Source organism: Rana temporaria, chromosome 3 (assembly GCF_905171775.1).
Source record: "Rana temporaria chromosome 3, aRanTem1.1, whole genome shotgun sequence".
Classification (NCBI taxonomy): domain Eukaryota; kingdom Metazoa; phylum Chordata; class Amphibia; order Anura; family Ranidae; genus Rana; species Rana temporaria.
In genome coordinates, this window is record NC_053491.1 from 407,157,889 (window position 1) to 407,182,005 (window position 24,117).

At 42.2% G+C, this 24,117-nt stretch overlaps 1 protein-coding gene across 2 annotated transcripts in view; it reads right to left on the minus strand.

Annotated features, from left to right (window-relative positions):
• SEMA4C (semaphorin 4C) overlaps positions 1-24,117 on the minus strand; it is a 52,201-nt gene that overhangs the window by 5,699 nt on the left and 22,385 nt on the right. The window contains exons 2-12 of one of the 2 annotated variants that reach the window (XM_040345953.1): positions 16,838-16,961; positions 16,326-16,477; positions 16,152-16,214; positions 15,834-15,932; positions 15,209-15,305; positions 10,914-11,030; positions 10,610-10,761; positions 8,122-8,297; positions 6,131-6,275; positions 3,814-4,036; positions 115-230 (exon numbers count right to left, since the gene is read on the minus strand). In XM_040345953.1, coding sequence (XP_040201887.1) covers positions 115-230; positions 3,814-4,036; positions 6,131-6,275; positions 8,122-8,297; positions 10,610-10,761; positions 10,914-11,030; positions 15,209-15,305; positions 15,834-15,932; positions 16,152-16,214; positions 16,326-16,477; positions 16,838-16,931 — 1,434 coding nt within the window. In that variant the 5' untranslated portion in view covers positions 16,932-16,961. Of the gene's footprint in view, positions 1-114; positions 231-3,813; positions 4,037-6,130; positions 6,276-8,121; positions 8,298-10,609; positions 10,762-10,913; positions 11,031-15,208; positions 15,306-15,833; positions 15,933-16,151; positions 16,215-16,325; positions 16,478-16,837; positions 16,965-24,117 lie in introns of both variants that reach the window. The other variant, XM_040345954.1, reaches the window with a different exon arrangement.

Sequence of the window (24,117 nt, forward strand, 5' to 3'; positions counted from 1 at the left end):
GGCAGTGCTTATTAGTTAGCATCTGACAAACTGATCCAGTTTTGTGGGCTGCAAGGAGATACTGGTTGGAGATGGCAGAGAATGTGAAGGCAATTACATCCGACAGGGCCTTACCGATCGGCTTGAGATGACTAGGCTGTGCACAGGATGAGGCTTATCAAACACCTGAACTTCTTCAATTAAATGTACGGAGGAACCCAGGCTTACAGCTTTATTCAGCCAGCCATTTCCTGTTTAAGAAACAACAAAAATGAGAATAAAAAAAATTGTTAAACAAAATTTTTATATATTTTTTTTGTTACACACACACACACACACACACACACACACACACACACACACACACACACACACACCCCAACAGATTTGTCAGAAAACATTTACTTTCCTTTCAGAATCAACATTTTCTACACTACACAAATACTCCCACAAATGCCATTGATTGCAACCAAGATTTGTTAATTTGTACACAGGATTTCTTTCCCAACATTCATTCAAGACCATGTTGCAAAAATGAATACACCCCAATGAAAAGCTTAGGAGCAAAGCTAAAATTTTAGATAACACCTAATTAACCAGGATTCCAACTACAGGTGAGTCTAATTAAAGCAGGGGTTCACCCTTTTTCTAGCATGCCATTCAGCATACTAGCACGAGCTACAGTATGCCTTTATATTTTTTGGTGCCGTACTCACAGTTTAATCGCGTAGTAAAGTATCAGACTCCCTGCGGGGAATGGGCGTTCCTATGCAGAGGGAACGTGATTGACGGCCGGCTATGGCGCGTCATGCTTCCCAAAAATAGCCGAAATAGGACTTTGCTCTTCACGGCGCCTGCGCAATCAGCTCCGATGTCTGTGCGCAGGCGCCGTATAGCGCCGTGAACAGCCGAGTCCTACTCTGGCTATTTTTGGGAAGCGTGACGCGCCATAGCCGGCCGTCAATCACGTTCCCTCTGCATAGGAACGCCCATTCCCTGCGGGGAGTCTGAAACTTTACTACGCGATTAAACTGTGAGTACGGCGCCAAAAAAATAAATAAAAGGCATACTGTAGCTCGCGCTAGTATGCTGAATGGCATGCTAGAAACTTGTTTTTTAGGGTGAACCAGCGCTTTAATCAAACAGATGTCCAGCAGATTATAAAAAGCGCTATCAACAATGGCACCACATGTAAGAGAAAGGTCACAAGGCCGTGGAAAAAAATTTTCTTTCTCAAAGGCTACAAGTAGATCAGCAAAGCTTTACTTAGTCAGTATACTGTTGCAAAAGTGATACAAAGCTAGAACTGTAACCATCTCACAGACCTTAACACCTTGATGGGAGCATCTTGTAATGAGAAGGGTTGAAGAAAATCACCATTGAAGTTCACAGCAGTTAGCTTAAGTAGTAGAAAGTCAAACTGGGGTGATTGTTTCCCATGACACAATACGGCCTACACTGCAGAGGAATGGCATGCATGGGTGTCTTCCACAAAAGAAAGCCTCTCCTAAAACCCATGCACAAAAAAAGGCCGCCTAGAACTTGCCAGATCCCCTGCTGAAAAAGAAGACTACTGGGACTCTACTCTGTACTCTGGAGTGATGAGACCAAGATAAAAGGTTTTTGGAACCGACGGCTTCAAAACTATTGAGTTGCAAAAGGTGAGGAGCACAAAGAAAAATACATGGTGCCTACAGAGAAACATGGTGGTGGCAGTGGCCTTCTGTGGGGCTGATTTAGTGCTGCTGGGATCAGGGAGCTGCATTACATTGATGGTATCATGAATTCAAAGATGTACTGCTCTATATTGAAAGAAAAATATGCTACCATCACTCCATGGCTTTTGGTCGCCGTGCAGTTTTCCAGCACGACAATGATCCAAAACACACATCTAAGGCCACTGTTGCATTTCTGAAGAAGAACAGGGTGAAAGTATGACTCCTGATCTGAACTAAATCGAACATCTATGGTGAATTCTGAAGAGAGAAGTTGAGCATCACTCTCCATCCAGCATCCAGGCTCTAAAATAAGTAGTTATCGAAAAATGGGAAAAGATAGATGTTGCAATATGTCGTCAACTTGTTCATTCCATGCCTAGAAGACTTTGTGCTGTCCTTACATCATGGAGGTCATTCAAAAAATACTAGATGTAGCAGTTTTTGCATCAACTAATTTGAGTAAAACTGGGGATTTTGTAATCCAAGTTATATTATTAACCGTATTTTCATGTAATGAGCGAAACAAATGCTCTATAAAACTCAGGTTGTCAAAAATATTGGAAATTGTTTTTATGTCCATTGAGATATTGATAAAAAAAAAAACAACACACACACACACACACACACACACACACACACAATTATATATATATGAAAAAGTATTCATATGCCTTGGAATGTTCCACATTTTGTCATGTTATTACCAAAAATGTAAGTGCATTTTATTGGGATTTTAAGTGATAGACCAACACAAGTGGCACATAATTGTAAAGTGAAAGGAAAAAAAGATAAATGGGTTTTCAATTTTTTTTTTTTTTTTTTTTTTAAATTGAATGTGAAAACTGTGGCGTGCATTTGTATTCAGTCCCCTTTACTCTGATACCCCCAACTAAAATCGAATGCAGCCTTTTGCAACACAGAAATCCTACTAAACCCCCTACTAAAAATTACTATATCTACCACTCATGATATATTAGTGTGATGGTCAGTGGGAAGAATGCTTCTTGCCCGTGTGGTCATTGGGAATAATTACCCCCTTACAGATTACCAAATACATCAATAATGTCACTAAGAATTTTTTTTTTTTTTTTGAGAGTCAGAAATTACTCATTGCTTAAGGAACCCCTATCATAGAGGAACCTTAGGGTTTCATGGACCCCTGGTTGATAAACCCTGGTCTAGTGGAACGAAATTGCCTTCAGAAGTCACCCAAGAGTCCACCTGTGTACAATTTAATCTCAGTATAAAGCTTTTATGTGAAGCCCAAACAGCAGGCTAAGGAACAAACCAGACAGGTCAGGGATACAGACACAGCAAACATGTGGAAGAAGGTGCTCTGATCAAAACGCTATTAGTGGTGGAAAACGAACACTGCACATCACTCTGAACACACCATCCCCACTGTGAAACATGGTGGTGGCATCATCATGTTGTGGGTATGCTTTTCTTCAGCAGGGACAGGGAAGCTGGTTAGAACTGATGGGAAGATTGATGGAGCCAAATACAGAGCAATCTTAGAACAAAACCTGTTAAGAGTCTGCAAAACACTTGCGACTGGGGCAGAGGTTCACCTTCCAGCAAGGCAATGATGCTAAACATACAGCCAGATCTACAATGGAAAGTTTTACATCAAAAGCATATTCATGTGTTAGAATGGCCCAAAGTCCAGACTTAATTCCAACTGAGAATCTGTGGCAAGACTTGAAAATTGCTGTTCACAGATGCTCTCCAACCAATCTGACAGAGCTTGAGCTATTTTGCAAAGAATGGGCACACATTTCACTCTAGATGTGCAATGCTGGTAGAGACATCCCCAAAAAGACTTGCAGAGAAAGGTGGTTCTATGAAGTATTGACTCTGGGGCTGAATGCCACACTTTTCATAAATGGTTTTCAATTTTTTTCTTAACACAACTGAATATATCATCTTCCTTCCACTTCACAATTATGTGCCACTTGGTCTATCACATAAAATCCCAATAAAAAATACATTTAGGTTTTTGGTTGTAACATGACAAGATGTGAAAAATTCCAAGGGGTATGAATACTTTTTCAAGGCACTATTTATATAATGTATAAATAAAATCTCATAATAAAGCATCCTGACAGAAGCTCACCTGTTCCAATGAATAAGACATCATATAACTCCCCTTCCAGCCCTTCAGTCCTTTGTACTGCAATTGATGTAAAATTTACTCCTTTCCTGACCAGCAGAGGGCGCCCATGAACAGGCTGGACAGCATCATCCATCAGGGGGTGCGTCTTGGCAAAGTTGAGAGTGTTATCTGGAAGCTCGAGTGAGCTGCTCACTCCGTGACGCCTGTGGAAGTCTGTGATACACTAGAAAAAGAAAGAACTGGATTCAGAATTTGTCACAACTGGAGTAAGCTACAAACAATAGGAGAAACAATGGTTTAATATACAAATTTGTGTTTTTCCCCTGAGCGTTGGGATGTTTGGCCTATAGCGCAGTTCTGTACCGTTTCTAATGCGAAATCTCTAGCAATGCACATGCAGGGCTGACAGTAAGTGACAATTAAAATTCAAGGCTGAAGCAGACAGAGCAAAAAAATCGGAAATGTGCTGCTTGAAGCAATGATGTCTGCCTAATATTTAATGGACTGTGCAATGTGGAGGAAAAGCATTCTTGCTAGTCATTTGGGACAAAAGGAGGTTATGTTGTTGTTCAAAACAGAGTGCTAGAATATGAAAATTATGTAAAATCTGTGAATCTTGTGCTCTGAGCAGGAGCTCTCTTTAGAAAAAAAAAAAAACAAAAAACCACGACCAGTCACTGCTGCCTCCTTTCCTTGTGCAGGGCGATTGGTCTTGTATTCAGCCCCTCTGTAGTTTACTGCAGACATCCCGTAGTGTTGCCCCCCCAAGCTCTGCTTTCACCATGGGCAATGTAGTGCAGAGTGATGGCGTTCCCATTGGTTTTACAGGGAATGCAAAAGCATTTGGGGCACACAAAGTGGATTTCTATACTTTGTGGCTATCAAGGAATAGATTTCAAAGAAAGTTCTTGTGCCTTAAGTTTAGCTTTAAAGCGGAACTAAACCTTCCTAAAATTTAGCCAAGGAAGCTGCCATCTTAGCCTCTGTTTGATCTTCAGCCTCCATGAAGCCGCACATGTGATCAGTTATGACACCAGCCATTTGATGGTTTGACAGTTTGGTTCAGAGCCAATGTGACTGTTACATTCCTGGCTGGTGCCTGGAATATAATTTTTTCTTCCGTCCGGCGGAACGGATGCAGACGGACAGATGGAACGTCTGCATCCGGTTCCCCATAGGGCAGAGCGGAGCTGAGACAGGGCGGTCTCTGCACTGTGTGCGGGGACCGCCCTATCCCCCCGACAGCTCAGCGGGGATCAGGACGCGCTCTACATTGCAGATAGAGAAAAGAGGCTGTGTGTTAGTGAGCATCCTGACTCTCCTGTAGTCCAAGGGAGGGGGCGAGCACGACACTCAACACCAGGGAGAAAGCCTCGCATTACTGTGTGGAGTTAGACAGAAATACAGGAAGTGAGGATTTCCCAGAAGAAAGAAGGACATTTAAAAGCAAAATTGAAGGATGAGGTAAGTGAAGGAGGACTTAGGAGCACTAAGGTAAAGGAAGCTAGTTAGGAAAAAAAAAAAAATTGTACCTTAACAACCCCTTTTTAAAATGAAACTAAACACTGATTAACAGTTTAAAAAAGAAAAAAAAAGTTTTTATATTCCAGGCACCTGTCACATTAGTAATGTAATTAGTAATAAGGACATTTAAAAGCAAATATGGAAGGATGAAGTAAGTGAAGAAGGACTTCACTAAAAGGTAAAGGAAGCGATTTAAGAAAAGAAAAAAAAAAAAAAAGAAAAAATTGTACCTTTACTACTCCTTTAAGTGATATTTGTTAACCTAAATTTGACACCCACAATGAGCGACTTAAAACCTGCAAGTACTGCTTGGCTCCATGTGAGGATGTATTCAAGTTCCCTTTGTGCTTGTGAATATGCACAGCACACTTATATAGACAAAAAGCCAAGCAGATACTATAGTAATATAATCAGATGCCGTTTACCATCTTTTAGTACAGTTTTTATATTTAGTGGGATAATCAAACCCTTCCTAAATCTGTGCAGGGCTCATAACAAGGTTGAAGTCGTCTGCTCTAAACATTTTATACTGAGAAAAGCACCATTAGAAGGAAAATGGAATAAAAACACTTCTGGAAAAGAATAGGCTTTTCATATGTTTCTTATGGAAAGCTGAACTGTTAAGTCACCACAAATAGTTCATTGTGTCGCTGCAAAGGTTTCCTGGCTGCTTCTCAAGGGATGAGCAGCTTGTGCCGCCTCTCTCTCTCTCCATGTAGTTCATGTGAGGTCAATGAATGCAGCTTATGAGCCTTAGATTGATTATATTAACCAGTAATTAGACTAGACTTACAGATCCAGGACGGGGACTGGGCACAGAGTCGGAATAAGGGCCCCACTTCTTGGCCTGCTCATGGTATTCCTTGTATGACCCATCAAACACCTTCTGGATGTCTTGTATGGAGTATTGGCAGACGGCTGAGACAGATACATCACCCCTAAAATGAGAAAGGCCGTTAGCCAAAAACATTCGATGACACAAATTTTATAGGGATTCAAAATAGCTAGTGAATGCCCCAGTATATAGCCAAAAATATAATATAAATTATGCCTTAATAGTGTTTCACAGAATAGAAGTTACATACAACTGGCCCTGAATTTCAGTAAGGCCAGGTTCACGTATGTGCAGCTGCGGTTCCCAGCATGGGGTCCAGTGTATTCCTGGTCAACGGTTCAGGTGCGAATCCGGTCCGAATTTTGACTGAATATGCACCTGAACCCAAACACGCACAGGACCCTTTTGGAATGTGAACCGCAGCTGCCCTGGACATGTGTAAACCCACTCCATTGAGAGCCGGTCACACTCGCATCCAATTCACACATGTGAACCCGGTCTAAAAAAATCAAATGGTTTCTGGATAATGTATCACATTTTGATTACTCCCTGGAGGTTAGCTGTAACTCAACCTAACCCAAAGTCTTAAGGGTCCTAAGCCAGGAATGGCAAACCTTGGCACCCCAGATGTTTTGGAACTACATTTCCCATGATGAACTACACCGCAGAGTGCAGGAGCATCATGGGAAACGTTGTTTCAAAACATCTGGGGTGCCAAGGTTGGCCATCACTGTCCTATGTCATGAATGGGTTTGCTAAGGAGGAGTAGCTGGATTGCTAAGGAACAGTAGCTGCTACACACAAGGCACCTCTGTATATGAATGATCAATGTCTGAAGCACAAAGTCCAAAATACCATGGAATTGTTCTTTGGACTTAAAGCGGAAATTCCACCCAAAAATGAAACTTCTGCTTTAAGTGTTGGTGACCCCCTGGCATGTCATTTGTTTGGAGGGGGGGGGGGGGCAGGTACCATGTTTTTACAGGCACCCAGCTGCCACTTCCTCCCCTCGTGCCGCAAGGAAGATCATCTCTCCCCCCTCCCTCCAATCTTCTGGTACACGTTACAGGTCCCAGAAGATTGCCCGGCCATTCGCAGTGTGCAGCGCGGATCGCTAATGCGCACGCGTCTGAATCCACAGCCGGACCGATGGGACAGGTGAGTGTCCGATTATTAAAAGTCAGCAGCTACTACACTTTTTGTAGCTGCCGACTATTAAATGGGTGGAACTCCGCTTTAATACTTAAAAATGTGGATTTTTGCAAAAAGGGGAAGATTGTCATTGACTTCTATAAAAGAGCATGTATGCACAGATGCTTTGTCGTCTATATTATGGCAAGACTCTACAGATGTTAAAGCGGGGGTTCACCCCAAAAAAATTTAACATTGTCATTGACAACTCAGCTGAATGTAATCGGCTGTTTTTTTTTTTTTTTATCCCCGTACATACCGTATTTTCACCGTCGCTTCCGGGTAGGTCTTCTGCGGGACTGGGCGTTCCTAACTGATTGACAGGCTTCCGACCCTCGCATACAGCGCGTCACGAGTTGCCGAAAGAAGCCGGACTGCGAGTCAGCTCTATACGGCGCCTGCGCACCGACGTTCAGCCTTTCGGTGACGCGCAGGATGCGACGGTCGGAAGCCTGTCAATAAATTAGGGACGCCCAGTCCCGCAGAAGACATACCCTGAAGCGGCGGTGAAAATACGGTATGTACGGGGATAATAAAAAAAAAAAAAAAAGCCGATTGTCATTCTGACAACTCGGCTAAATGTAATGTTAAAAAATATTTTTTTGGGTGAACCCCCGCTTTAATGACTGCTGAAATGTTGGACAGGGCCCATCAAATACATTGCAATTAAACAGACACTATAACTAGAGTAAAAATCAGGTTATCTAGATTTAAACTGTAAGGGCCTCTATAAACACCATAGAACACCAATTTCTCACCATAGTGCTTGGAAGACCGCATAGAACTGTGTGGATCTCCAGTGATTGGTGCGCAACGTGTACACAGCTTTCAGCAGGTTAAAATGAAGTTGTAACTCCGGAATGGAACACACTAGCCGGGCCTTCAGGAAACTTGTCCACTTCCTCTGCAGAGTGCGAGCCCCTCCTAAATCCCCCTGTAATACAATCATACTGTCATACAAGAGCCAATATGAAGGAAAGGGGAACATACAAAAGACAGGAAGGGTTTGTTGGCTTATAAATCATTGTGTATGTATAGGAAGCTCTGCTCGGATGAACTGTGAGAACACAATGTTATTTTAGGGTGGGCAATATGCATTAGCTTGAAGAGCACTGATGAAAAAGGATAGAATAGGGTCATTTCCTAAAGCAATCAACCAGGATCTAGTGTCAATCTCCAAGCTGCACTGGGAAAATGAAACACTGAATCAGAGAGTACTGTCAGTAACAACTCATTGACTAGTTCAAGGGTTCCTCTGTCTATATAGTTCCAACGGTAACACTAAACACAATGTATGTATGTATGTAATGTATGTAATGTATGTAATGTATGTATGTATGTATGTATGTATGTATGTATGTATTCATCACTGAAAAAGTCCCTTCTATTTCTCTCAGCCTGCTCCAAATTCTTTTTGCTGCTGTGATCCGACTTCCTGTTAGAAGGTGGCAAGGTTTGCGCTCCATGGTCCCACTGTATGAGGGAACATAGCCACCCTCTCCTGCTCACTTCCCAGGATGGACTAGAGACTATGGATTTTGGAATGTGTAGTGTGCACTGCTCATTCCAAATGAATGGAAGGGAGGAAAGAAGAGGTTCTGGAGCTCACAGTGGGGGCAGAAAAACACAGTAGGAAATCATTTTTATGAAAAATAGAATACAGGATAAATTAAAATTCGTATGGCCCAAGCTTTTTAGGTCACAGGAGACAGGACACTTACTTTCATTCTCCTGCAACCAAGAGTTAACTGACAGAAGGCTATTGACCGACAGTTGGCTCTGCCTTTCGGCACATGGCCAGCCATTCATGCTCCCACCCCTGCCTGGTGCTCCAGTGAGCACCGGAGGATCAGAGCAGTGGTTGACCATCACCGCTCTCTGCTCAGTAAAGACTGAGCACAATGGCCAGGAGATCATTCAGTTCAGGCTTAGAGACTCAGCATGGGACAACTGCATCTCGACACAGATGCCGCAGCATGGAAGCCAAGTATGAATGGGTTTTTTTTTTTTTTTTTTTAAGTAGTTGAGGTGCATCAATTATTTTTGGAGAATAGGGGTATAATTTAATGTCACTTTAAAAAGGAACAATATAGTATTAACAAATGTAGCTATAACAAGTAAAATACATTTTATGTGTGCACGGTTTTTTAAATTTCAATGTCAAATATGTAATGGAGCATGTATTTAGGAAAAAAAGCTGCCCCCTGCACACCCAGTTGCAGCGCCACTTTAACTGCTCCTTTTCACAACGAAAGCCTTGGAGTTGGCAGATTCAATTAAATCAATGCAGTTCCTATGTGGCTGGTGTCTTATCTCAATAGTTAAGGAGGGAGGCAGATTAATTGCAAACATAACTTCCTTTAATAGCCGATCTACGATTGTCTATAGTTAACAATATGCAAAAGTAAGCACTCTAAAATCATGCTGGCAAGTTAGGTGGCTCCCATCTAAACTGGCCCTAGTATGAGCATGCATGCATGCGCGATAGGGATCGTGGATTGTAAGCTCCATGGAGGGCAGTGTGTCTTGTGTGCATGCTCAGTATGTAAAGTGCTGTGTAAATTATCAGTGCTATATAAAAACCTATAATAATAATAATAATAATAATAATAATAATAATGTAAAATGTGAAGGTACTTTAACAAAGGTAAGCCCTACAATAATAATTTAAAAACGAATGTTCACCATTATGTCCTTCAACGATTAGTATATAAAACCAGGGCAAAGCTTGAAAATGTTGACAATAGTACATTTTCCTAACACTGAATCCTGACATATTGCTGTGGATAACCGTTCCATTTTCTTTTTGCTATAGCTTCCATACCCTAGCATGTGTCGGTGCTCCTGGAAAATATTGCCAAATTGGTGGTCCCTGATAAATGAAATAAGCAAATCCACTGTACTGCAAGAATAAGGAGCCTGTCATTGCTCCTTTTCTACTTCTGAATATGCTAGTTGCCTGACCAACTATTATGCTGATCACTTGGCTTCAATTTCTTAGTCATTGACCTGAAACAATTATGCAGATCATGAGGTCTGACATCACGCCTTCCAATCTGCATTCAGAGAAAGCCAGGCAGAAATTTCAGCATTACAGGAGTTCTATTTAATTGGCTTTTTGTACAGATTGCAGGGGCAAGGTAAGACAAAGGCGCCATGCTGAATCGTTTCCTTACGTAAGCTCAATATTCAGTAACAGAAACAAAGACCAGAAATAATTGCAGGACTCCTGTAGATTGCACTCACCTTGCAGACTCGGGCCACCCTGGAGACAACCTGCTCACTGTAGCAGTCATATTCCAGGGCCCGCTCAGTAAAAAAGAAATAGATTTTGTCATCATCTCCCAACTCATTACCGTCACTCTCCACTATGTGAGAGGAGGCCACAAAGTTTGGACCTGGTGAGAGAAAGTGAAGAGGATTAGAGCCTGACATTGATTATCAATTAGAAAAACAAAATGGAATGAGAAGCAGAAAGAGAGGGCACGGAATATGACAGAGGAGGGGTCAAAGTATACAGGATGATCAAGATGAAAAATGGTATGCTCACCATTAAGCCATGTTGCCAGATATTCGGTCTTTAGAACATTATGCTGCCCCACACTGCGCTGTATCACCGGCTCTGTTCCCAGGAAGTTAAGCAAAGTGGCAGAATATAGAACTCCATCTGGAAGAAATTAAAATAAAAAAATAAACTATAAATGCTAAACCTTTTTTTGTCAATTTGCCCATACAGTTTCTGCTAATCAGGACTAACACCCTGCCATTTTCTACTTTGGCATTACCAATTGCTGGGTGGCTCCCTGCTCAATGGAGAGAGATGATGCAAGTTGACAATCCAATGAACAGACTCGGTAAAGAGCAGGAAAAACACTGGAACCTGCAATGCAGACCCAGGAACAGGTTTTTCTTGGACTCCATTCACACAGGCATACTAAAGCATACATCTGTGGTTATTTGCAGGTAGTCTCATTCATGTTAAAAACGAGACGCAAACAGTTGCACTGACACAGGATGCCTGCAATACCTGTGCAGGTAAATATGGCCCCAGCACTGGTGTATGCTGTAGTACACTCGTGTGAACTGAGGCACTAATCACAGATCCATGGAAGCTAAACAGTAAGCGTACGTATAGATCTGAATGTTTGCCTTTTCTGCTCAGAGCTTTGCTTTAAAAAGGAAAAGTTCATTTTTTAAAAAAAAATTAAATGCATATATATTTTTTTCCTGCCAAAAAAAAACAAAAAACAAAAAAAAAAAACACCCCACTAACAACTGTGCATTTATTATATTTTATTTCGGCAGCCTGGAAAGCATTGCACCTGTGATCAATGGATCAGGAGCGCTATGCCAGGCTTCTGCAGATAAGCACTTCAGCCCATACCTCCACACAGGTTGCCAGTTTGAAAGCTGCAGGGATTGAGAATGTCAAGAATACAAGAACGCTCATCACCATCCTGGCACTTCATTCAGAACTGCAAGCCATCTGCTGCAGTGACTAATGGTACTTGTAATTCATCCACAGGAAATTGAATAAATGACGTGACCTTGCGGGCGAATACAGTTGGAACACGCAACATATTCAAAAGGTGAACTTATCTTTTAACATGGCTGAACCCTGTTCTGAATTGCTTGTTGCCTCTTCCTTAAACAAGACTGCTTTGTGCTTCATATTGGCTCAGCCTACGCTGAAAATATAGCCCATTTTCCATATATACCTGGCAAGTGTGCCGTCAGGTATTTTGTATTGCGTTTGGTGCAAAAACACCACATCACAAAAAGAACACCATACACACAGTGAAGCATGGTGGTGGCAGCATCATGCTTTGGGGCTGTTTTTCTTCAGCTAGAACAGGGGCCTTAGTCAAGGTAGAGAAAATTATGAATAGTTCCAAATATAAGTCAATATTGGCACACAACCTTCAGGCTTCTGCTAGAAAGCTGAACATGAAGAGGAAAGAAGAGTGGGCAAATATTGCCAAATCAAGATGTGCCATGCTGATCGACTCATGCCAAAAAAAAAAAGAGTGCTGTAATTAAAGCAAAAGGTGCTTCAACAAAGTATTAATTTAATTTAATTATTTTAGTTTTTTTACTTCCCTTCACCTAAAAGATTTCAGTTTGTTGTTCAACTGAGCTGTACAGTTTAGAGGTCACATTAAAAAAAAGGTGAAACAAGTTCTGAAATGATTTATCGTTGTCTCATTTTTATTACATCACAGAAACCTGACATTTTAACCACTTAACGACCTCCGCACGACGATATACGGCAGAATGGCACGGCTGGGCAGATCGATGTACCGGTACGTCCTTTACATCTACCCAGCCATGGGTCCGAAGCTCCAGGACCGCGAGACCCGATCGCCGCTGGGGTCCCGCAATCGGTCCCCGGAACTGAAGAACGGGGAGAGCCGCGTGTAAAAACGTCTTCCCCGTGCTTCACTGTGGCGGCTGCATCGATCGTGTCATCCCCTTTATAGGGAGACACAATCGATGACGTCACTCCTACAGCCACACCCCCCTACAGTTGTAAACACACACTAGGTGAAACATAACCCCTTCAGCGCCCCCTGTGGTTAACTCCCAAACTGCAACTGTCATTTCCACAATAAAAGAATGCATTTTAAATGCATTTTTTGCTGTGAAAATGACAATGGTCCCAAAAATGTGTCAAAATTGTGCGAAGTGTCCGCCATAATGTCGCAGTCACGAAAAAAAAAAAAAAAAGCTGATCGCCGCCATTAGTAATAAAAAAAAAAAATAATATTAATAAAAATGCAATAAAACTATCCCCTATTTTGTAAACGCTATAAATTTTGCGCAAACCAACCGATAAACGCTTATTGTGATTTTTTTTACCAAAAATATGTAGAAAAATACGTATCGGCCTAAACTGAGGAAAAATATTTTTTTTTTTATATATATATTTTTGGGGGATATTTATTATAGCAAAAAGTAAAAAATATTGCATTTTTTTCAAAATTGTCGCTCTATTTTTGTTTATAGCACAAAAAATAAAAACCTCAGAGGGGATCAAAATACCACCAAAAGAAAGCTCTATTTGTGGGAAGAAAAGGATGCAAATTTTGTTTGGTACAACATTGCATGACCGCGCAATTACCAGTTAAAGCAGCGCAGTGCCAAATTGTAAAAACACCTCTGGGCATTTAGCTGCATATTGGTCCGGGGCTTAAAGTGGTTAACAGGGGTGTGTAGACTTTTTATATCCACTGTATATACCCAACCACAGCAATAATCATATCCCAAGACCAGATCACGTTTTCACGTAGATAAGAATAGTAGAGACTGCAATAAGCACATAAATGTATTTTCTACAACCAGAACCCCCACCCCCCATATTACAGTCCAGCTTATTCTATACTCTTGCACAGAGCACCAAGACTACCAAAACAAATCCATCAAGAAAGCAGAAGAGGCTATTCAAACTGCAGATGAACTAGAGTTCATTTCCCAGAACAGGAAGAAAGTGAAGAATTTCTCCCCGAGCTATAGATAAGTAGGGCGAGTTGGGAAAGATTCTTTAGCCCCTTAAGGCAAGAGATAAGTTACAAACAAGCCTAGAGCAAGTTCTCTGCTCTGTTGGCTGTATTAGTTTCTTGCATTATAATTCTTTAGACCTTTTTCAGGACTCATTTTTTGGTCTTCTTCATTGTACTTTAAAATGTGAATCTTTTTTACTAGGAGAAAAATCAAATTTTGAGACCTCAAAATACTTTACCCCAAGCTCTTGTCAAACCCTTAAAACAAACCTTCAAAATCCACCACCTTTATAGTGATCATTAAACTTCAACTGCACCCAAAACTTTAGAGCTTCTGCAAATCAACCCATGTACCAAGACAGGCTGGTGTCTGCCGTGTAGGGCTGTGCTTTGTGTTATGGAAGGCAGTGTTTTTTTTTTTTTCAACTTTATTAAAAGTTTCACAACAGGACACTTTATTTAAACATATGCAATGTAGGTAAAAAACACTGTGGTGGGTTGTCTCACTACAGCTTGTTGGTGTGAACAAAGCACATAAAACTTTTTTTTTTTCTACGTGCCCCTGTGTTTATCTATGCAGCTCAATACGAGTGTGAATGAGCCTTTATTTATTTTTGGGTAGAGCAGAGAAGGGTTGCATCATCCGTCAGGGTTTTATAGAAGTATGTGTCCCCATTAGAGAGATTTCCCCTCGTTTCCTGTCAGAACCATCTTGAAAGCCATTAAAGCGGTAGTTCACCCTCACTGACATGATTTTACCATCGAGACAGGCATTGTAGCGCGAGCTACAGTATGCCTGTCCCGATTTTTTTTAACCCTGGACTCACAGTGTAATCGTACATTATAGATTTCGGCTCCATGGGCGTGCCTATGGAGAGGGAGGATGATTGACGGCCGGCCCTGGCACGTCACTCTCCCCGAAGACAGCTGGAGTAGGTCTCGGCTCTTCACGGCGCCTGCGCACAGGCTATGCGCAGGCGCCGTGAAGAGCCAAGTCTATTTCGGCTATTTCCGGAGAAGCGTGACGCGCCAGAGCCGGCCGTCAATCATCCTCCGTCTCCATAGGCACGCCCATTCCCCGAGGGGAGTCGGTATCTTCGATGTACGAGTAAACGGTAAGTACGGGGAAAAAAAAAAAAAAAAAAAAAAAAAAAAAAAAAAAAATCGGGACAGGCATACTGTAGCTCGCGCTACAATGCCTGATTTTATGGTAGAACAAAACATTTTTTTTTTTTTTTGGGTTTATAGGGTGAACCCCCGCTTTAAAAAGCCAAAAAGGGAAGGTTTTCCACACAAAAATGGGTCTACCCAACAAAAATCAGTACATTTGGCAACATGTACTCACCTACAACAATCCCAGTATGGCCTGTAGTTGGATCATATGGACACTTTCCCCGTCCATCTTCCAAATTAACGGCATCTAAAGTGAACGTTGACCGCTCCTGGAGAGAAAAAAAGGCAAAGGTCTTCACAATGTACAAGACGCAAGGCTGCCGGGTTCTTTAGTGATGTAGAATACCCAAGTTAACTACAAAAAATAAAATAAAAAAGGAACAGACAGCTACAGGCAAATTGGCAGAAAGCCCTGTGAGCTGAAGTTAACAATTGTAGATCTAACAAAGGGTTTTTCCAGAAACATTATGCGATCACACTAGCAACGAAAAAGTAGTTTGTAGCACTTTAAGTGGATGCCCAGAGAGCGGTAATGGCTCATTGCTGATACAGAATCAAGCACATAGGGGGCAGAGGGTGAATTGGAAACTTGTCAGTCAATGCAATTAGTGCCTGCATGAGAGCAAGAGGCAGACAAATGACACAACCAGGTCTAACAATGACCTGCTCCCACTTTGGCTAGCCTGCTGTTGGCCGAGTATGCCAGCTGGGTAAACAGTAAAGCAGTGTTTGTCTGCACCACTGACTGCCCCGAAGAGGAATCTCACTTTGCTTTATCGACCTGAAACAGTACTCACAATATAAGCACACTTGGGCTGAAAGGCATACGTCCCGCAGGTGAGGAGGTGAGTGTCATTAAATTCTTGCAGGATACGAATGTAATTGAAACACTCCGTCTGAAAATAAAAGAAAAGGAAATTGAGTTTGAGCACAGATACATTGTTTATAATTGGGACTACGATGGAAGAATGGTACACACAGGGGGGCAGACATTTGGTCATGTCATGTGAACAGATTGGCCTACAAAATAGCTACATTCAGTGTCTGGATATCAGATATCCTTTAATAGGATGTACCACCAATCTTTTATCATTTCAATCCGGCCTCATACACACCTGATTGTTCCTTCCTTTATTGACACACTCTATCTTCCTTTCAGTTGGTGCTTGCCATACAATCTGAACAGGAAAGAAAGTAGGCGTTAGCGTGAGGAATTATGTATACCGTAGCCATATGAAAGCCCTAAATACGAAGGCTTTGAACTAAAAATTATAATATATGAAGCTTACCGGAGGCCGCAATTGCTTTGCAACATTATTAAGGTCCAACATAAATATGGCCTCTCGTGCACCAACATACAGCGCCCCTCGACTCTCATCCAGTGTCAATGTCAGGTAATGGGAGATACCGCTGGGCCAGGCCTGGCGAAGCTCCGTGACCACTAATATGAAAACAAGCAAGTGTTACAGACAAGCTACATCGCAGATACCGATAATTCTACAGAAAGATAAATGAACAGTATCCTCCCAGCAGATTAATCTTGGCCATCTTTCCATGGGTCATGTGATTCGTCACTGCTTTAGAAGTCACAGGGGAAAATATGAGGTATAATTACAGCATGACATCACCTCCATGGGGAACCTGAAGAGCACACAAACAGGTGACATAATCCGGGCCCAGCAGGACTACAGAGCGGAGGCTGCGCTTTAATCTGTCACCGTTTGCAGCAGTTGTGTCTGCCTCCACTCTTCAGGAAATATGGCACAAGAACAAGGGCAGGTACTACAGGGTGAAGCCTTACCCGAGTAGCGCACAGTTTTCCGTGGCAGCTGATTCCACCCTCTGACTTCTATTCTCAGCAACAGTGCCACAAAGCACAACCACCGTGGAATCATCCCCTCGTCTGGTCCTCCAAGTGCGGGAGTCTGCTGGGCAAGAAAAGACGACAATAAGAGCCATTTCCAATGCAATGCAACCACATTATAAAAACACAATAGGTCTCATGCATAAAGCAAATTTAAAAAAATGCATTTAAAAAAAGTCTATGTATTTTTTCATAAATAAACATGAGAAATTTTCCTGTACACCAGTCTCCTAGTATTCTCTGTACAGCAGAATCACTAAAGAGGGAACAAGATTATTGACTCTGTTCTCAGAATCCGAGACCGCTAGAGTGCAGTTGTACTAACAGACAGTTAGTACGATGGCTCCTCCTGAGCTATTTTTTGTTCAGCCCGAGGCTCAAAAAAATAAAAGGGGTGGGGAAATGGTGCAACAATAGCAAAATAAATATTCGCTATTGTCTTCCCGATTCTTCTTCCAGCCAATCAGGAAGCAGGTCCTAAGACCAGATTGGGCAGGAAAGTCTTAGGACGCTCTGGTTAAATCGGGTCTCAGGACACACTTCCTGTTCAGCTGGGGAGGAGAAGCAACAGCCTCAGCCTCCTACGTTAAGGTCAGTCTCCCGCAGAGAGTGGTAGTGTATGGCGCGATTGCCACCTGCCCCATCCATCTCCCCTCGAGGGGCGGAGTTTACGTGGCATTAGTTTGCCGCCCCCCCTCCCCCCTAAGAATATTAAGCACCAGCTGCCTCTTGGTTGTACAAGTTCTATAGAGTTCAAACGATAATGCACCCATAATGCATATTTAAAAAAAAAAAAGGGGAAGATAGAAGGAGCACAGCACATGGCAAAGAGGTGAGCCATCCCTAACTGAGGACACATGCAGAGAGGAAGAAAGAGCAGAAGTACAACCTCAGAGGTTCTGCCAAGAGACTTGGATGTGCTTTCTGGATCTCAAGGCCAGCTGCACAAAATTACAAATCCTTCATCAGGTAAAATAACTCCCAATATATGCATTTCAAATGTGTATTTAGCTGCCTGTTTGGAGATTGGTTTTGAACAAGGTATATTACTCGTCATCTCAGGCGACAAATGTAGGATGCTTCCTTCTAATGCAACTATGATGTCAGAGAAATGGAAAAATGTATGCCAGAGACGGCATATGCAGCCACAGTATTGCTGCCTCAATTACAGCTGGACAGTCCCAGTCATTTGGCTGCACTGCAGAACGCTTGGGTCATTGAGTTTTGGCAGTGGTACCAGAACCTGATCTGGCAATGTGGTGGTCACAGATTCTAAAAAGGCAGTTTGACTGTGCATAAGGAAGGAATGACTGCCAACATTCTTTTTTGTTCCTTTTAACGCTGTGTAGAACTGCTCACTCACATAGCCTGAGAGAATATGCTGAAGCACTGTGCAGACATGTTCAGTGCCAGCTTGAGAAACAATGATCATACGAGAAAAGAAAAAAAACACAAACACCCCACACAATCGCAATCTCCCCCCCCCCCACGTAGTGCTCTCTGCAACCCCATAACAGTATTTGGCATGCAATTTCGGATCACAGGCAGAATGGCAGCGATTTTGCATGCAATCCCACATCATGAGATACGACTGGGGATTCAAGAGCAATGCCAAGCTTGCAGCCAATTAAAGAGTGCCTGTGCTCTGCCTCTGCCCAGCCTCCTGTGTTGGGACTACCAACATCATTGCACTGACGACACCCTCCCTCTCCTCTGGGAAAGCTTGCTATATACGTATGCCAGGATGCAAAATAAATATATATATATATATATATATATACACATACATATATACATATACATATACATATACATATACACACACATATACATATACACACACACACACACACACACACACACACACACACACACACACTTTTACATTTATTATCAAATTTATTTTAATAAAATGCTTTTGGGGTATCCAAGTATAGTTTTCCCATTTAGTTTATTCAGTATGAAATGGAGCCAAGTTGTGTAGCGTGAGGCTGTACATTCTACAATATTTACATTTTTGGTAAACTAATTTAATGAATCCAAGCTCTGCAAGCTGAGTGAGATAACATGCACTGCATTGATGCATTCACACAATTTCACACCAACTACCAGCAAGAATAAGTCCTTACATTTAAAGAGCACCTGTTATTTCAGATCCATCAAGGCAGCGCCCGTTAGCGGGCATCCACTCACCTGCTGCCACCACGTCCCTCACCTTGTGGTCTCACTGCCGCATCACTAGATGTCCCATTAAAGTGAATGAGACTGTTGATGGTTCAACATCGGGTCAGAGGAGGTGCCACTATGGGACAGAGATGACAGTTGCCCTTTAAAAATATGATTGAAATAGAATCAATTTAAATCAAGCCTTTTTACTAGCGATTTAAATCAAAATCCACCCCGACGTATACATTTCTCTTTTTCAGCTTGTGGGCTTGAAGTGGTATTATACCTAAAATCATATATTGCAGCTTACCAATCATAAGATGTGGCGGCTGCATTCATTTTATTTAGGTGACCCCCAGCCCTTTTTCACCTGGTGATCTGGCCAGCAACACACCTCCTGCATTAGAGTGCCTCCACTGGAGGATGGTGTCGGACAGCATTGTCAGTTTAGGGGGAGAAAAGTGTTACATGTACTGGCAGATTTAGATACACTAACAAATTAAGCCACGATTAAGGCCTGATGGCCAAAACACGTGGTCTTTTTTTTACTTTTGTTCACCTGGATTAACAAAACAATGTTTTAGCCGACTTCCACGGCACCGGCCTTTCACACTTTTTTGCACGGATTGCACAGGGAGGTTTGCAGAGACTTCCCAGGCTGAGTGCTGTGTTCTTGAGGCTCACCAGGCATAACAGAGGAGGTAGTAGCTCCAACTAACAAATTAAAGCGGTAGCAAATCGCACCATTTTTTTTTTTAATCCTCTGCAAGGTCAAAGCATAATGTGCTAGTAGGTATCGGATATTAGCACATTATGTTAAACTTGCCTGAAAACAAAGCCTTCCAGTGCTGACCCATCACCGCTGCAAGCGCTTCCATCTTCATCCGGTCTTCCGTCTGGGTCCGGACTTTGGTTGTGTGACTGGCCGGAGCAGCGATGACATCAATCCCACGCATGTGTGCAAGAGCCGCTGGTTACGGCAAAGGACTCTGAAGGAACGGCCGGGTGATCTCTCCTAAGCGGTGCACGTTTTGGAGATATTTACAGTACCTATTAGGTAAAGATCTGAGATGGGGGAGTTTACTCCTACTTTAAAGTGGATGTAAACCCACTCTAATTCTTTCTAAACTACTGCCATAGTGCTGATCTATAAGGATATACATGCCTCCTGCACGTATCCTTACCTGTCAAATGTCTCCCCTCTGTTATAAGAACTATAAAAAAAAAATGTATATATGTGTGTATATATATATATATATATATATATATATATATATATATATATATATATATATATATATATATATATATATATATATAAAAATCAGATTCTGTGGGTGGATCTGTTGTCTGGAGCTCGGTGGGTGGAGTCGTGATGTCAGTAGACTCCCCGCTCCCCTTGTCAACATGAATTTTTTCCTATGTATTCCTTACACTAAATTCTGCTATGATCACCAACATCCAGTCAAAATCCAGAAGAGCAACCACATGACTTCAGAAAAGGAGTGGGGGTGGGAATTAAATAATGCCCGTCTCCAGGCTAGTGCGTGAGATATGTAAATAACCCGTCATTCACAGCAAGGGCGGGCGGAACGGACCAAGGTTTTTCTCCTTCAAGTCCGTTTTATCTCACTGAACAATAAAAAAGAGGATTGCTCAGAGATGGATTAACTCTGTGTGGCAAGACTGGGCACAGATGATAGGAAATCTTATACTGTACATAAAAAAAAAAAAAAAACACAACACACCACACACATTCGGGTTTACATCCACTTTATTAAAGCCAAAATCCAGCTACAACAAACAGAGTTTTGGGATGAAACTTTTACATAAATAAAAAGCTGATAAAATGTAAGCAACTCCATCAATGGTAAATGGTTTGTCTCAACCCCAACTGCTAGCAGGACAGCTTGTTTGGGGGAAAAAAAAAAAAAACCACTAAAGAAAAAAAAGAAAAAAAAGAAAAAAAAAAGAACTGCAATATAATAAAAGCTTTGTTTTGGGGTTTAATACCACATACACAAAAAAAAAAACAAACACACACAATTCTTCCATGCATGCTAAACAGCGCGGATGAAGTAATCTCTCCCCTGCCAGCTATTGTCTGACAGCCAGTACCCGCCACTGTCAGAAAAACAGAACAGTGACAGCATCTAAATGGTTCAGCAGAAATTGCCACAAGATTACTACTACTACGTCTTCATTTTGATGCAAATATGAACCCCTCCCCCCAAATGAAACGCTCAATGTTAAATGACCAGATCCAGTTCTGAATTTCCAGCTGTTAACAAAACAAACATAATTTCTGCTGAAAATAAGAATCGCAGTCACCACCGATTCGCAGGCCGGCCCGGGGGCCTGACCCTGCGAAGATACCTTCTTAGGTTTTATTGTATACACAGTAAGCGCATTTCAGGCCCCAGCAAGAGGTCCCTCCACACCTTGCTCTGGCCGCACACTGAACCGGGTGGGCGTGATCGCAAGACAATAAGCTTGGCAAGGCCTAGGAAAGTGAGTAAGTTACTGGCAAGCATCTTAATCCACTCAGAAATACTGTGTACGTGTGCATATCCTTTAAACTCATTGCTGTGTACATTACATTACAGATTCAGGTCATTACTGCGGATGATTCAAGGAAAATGAGCTTAACTTCAGAGATAAGTGGAACATTTTGCCATGTTCTCATTTTATACGGAATAACACATCGTGAATTTTACCATTACACACACTTAAGCTTGGTAATGAGGCAGCGCTGCTCCTGCATTGTAAACCGGTCCTAACAGCTGCAACAGGCAGCCCGATACGGGTGACTTCACCTAATATCCATATTAAATTTCAAATTTGAACTGAAAAGATTAACTATTCTCTGCAATTGAGCGAGCCGGAAGACGTCAGTCAGTAGCCCTCCTCGGGAGCAGGAAGGAGTTAACCGGATGACTCAATATACTGTATAAAATCAAGGAAAATGAAAATCACTTTGCTGTGCCAAATATGTGGAGGAGGACAGAACGGCGGAGAGGGACGAGGGTGGGAGTTTAAACAGGATACACTTCCTGGGATCCAACTAGTAGGCTGCAGAAAGACTTACTTCCTCCTGTTACAAAGGCAGCCCCCCCAACCACAATAAGGCCTGGCCATACAGAGGAGGGGGGAAGGGACAAAGAGGCTTCCTGTAATCCAGACCTGTTGGTCTACAGCTGTTGAATTGTACGTTCGCACACAAATGTCAACAAGATGTGATGAAAATCAACATTTGGGGACGGGATGAAGAGTGGAGCTTTATTTAATTGCCTGCAGGAGGGTCTGACATTTTGAAAAGCTGCTGAATTGTTTATTCCTGGTAATGTTAATCTGTAAAAGCAAAAGACTTACTTTTTGGAAAAAGCATTAAAAAAAAAAAAAAAGGGAGTAAAAATGTTTTTTGTTAAAAACCATATCCAAGATCCCACTGGGGAGATTTCCCATCACTTCCTGTCTTGGGTGATCATAAAAAAAGTACTTCCGCATAGCAGCATTAAGGTTATCGGTTTGAATCCCAACCACAGCACTACCTGCATGTTGACATGCTGGTAGGATATTTGGCTCCCGTCTAATTCAGCTTTTTTCAACCAGGGTGCCCGGTTGCCTGCATAGCATCCTTGATTGAAACACCCCCCCCCCCCCTTTCAGTGGTGGGGTCACATTAGGCGAGTGATGGAGAAACCCTGGAACACTAGTCAGCAAAGGCATTATGTGCTTGTATGCATCGCATACTAGCACATTGTGTGAAACTTACTGGGAAATGAAGCCCTCGTTGTCACTGTTGGAGGCTGCATCCATCTTTGGCCATCTTCCTTCCAGGTCTGCGGACTTAGATTGTGTGACCGGCCAGAGCCGCTGGTCACGGCATAGGGCTCTGAAGAAACGGCATGGATGGCTGTACCTTCAGAGCACATGCGCCAATGATGTCATCGGCTGCATATGCAATAAATATATATCCTAAACGGTGAACATTTAGGAGATATTTACAGTACCTAGAGGTACAATGAATGGAAGTTTACTTCCACTTTAAGACACACAATTCAACCCAGCAGGGCAAAAATCACTGACAGCTCAGGGAGGAGCTTCTGTACCAACTATCCAACATTAGTACAGTGAGCTCCCCTGCTGTTCCATTTTATTCCGACAGGGGGAGACCCCCCCACAAGAACACTCTGATCAGCGCTCCACCATTAGTTAGTGCTGATTCGGAGCCGATCAGCAGACCTTTAAAGTTCGACCGACTCCAGTGCACACGGGTCGAATGTCGGCTGATTTCTATTAAACCGGCCAATGCTGCTCTACATTCGGCCCGTGTGTACTAGGCTTAAGGGACCTTAAAAATTGTGAACTCCTTTAGGGCAGGGACTGATGTGAAAGCACAATATACGTATTTGTAAGGCTGCATAAATGGACGGTAATAGATCAGCACCTGTAATAAATACTTCTTTGGGGGGTGTACCAATCCTCAGCTACCCATCTTGTTCACCGATGGCTTAAATAAATGCTAATCTGGTTCGACAAATATAACACTCTGGAGGTGCAATAGGCCAGCACATACCAAACAAAATAGGCATCCCGGCCTTAAAAAGGGACATTCTACCCCTGCAACAAACAGTAGAAAAAAACGCAACGGTTTAAAAAAAAAAAAAAATTAATAATAATAATAATAATAATAATAATTATTATTATAATAATAGTAATCTGGCCTACCCCTCTACCTCCATTCTCACCTAGATGCGAGCCAGCCAGCTATGACGACATAGGGAGGGAGGATGGTGCCACAGGACCTTGCCCTTAGCAGCAGAGCAGGGGATCCAAGCAAGGTAAATGCTTGATTTCCCTGGACAGGTGAATTTTCTGAAAATAAACCAAAACCCTTAAACCCTTGCATATCAGGTAATGGGGATAAAATTCATCTTCAAGACATTTATAATGTCTTATTTTACAAATTTCAATAAAACTGACATATTCAGCAGTTCTTCACAGAGCCAACATGAGTGGTAGCCAATCTAATCCTTTGTCCACAGGCA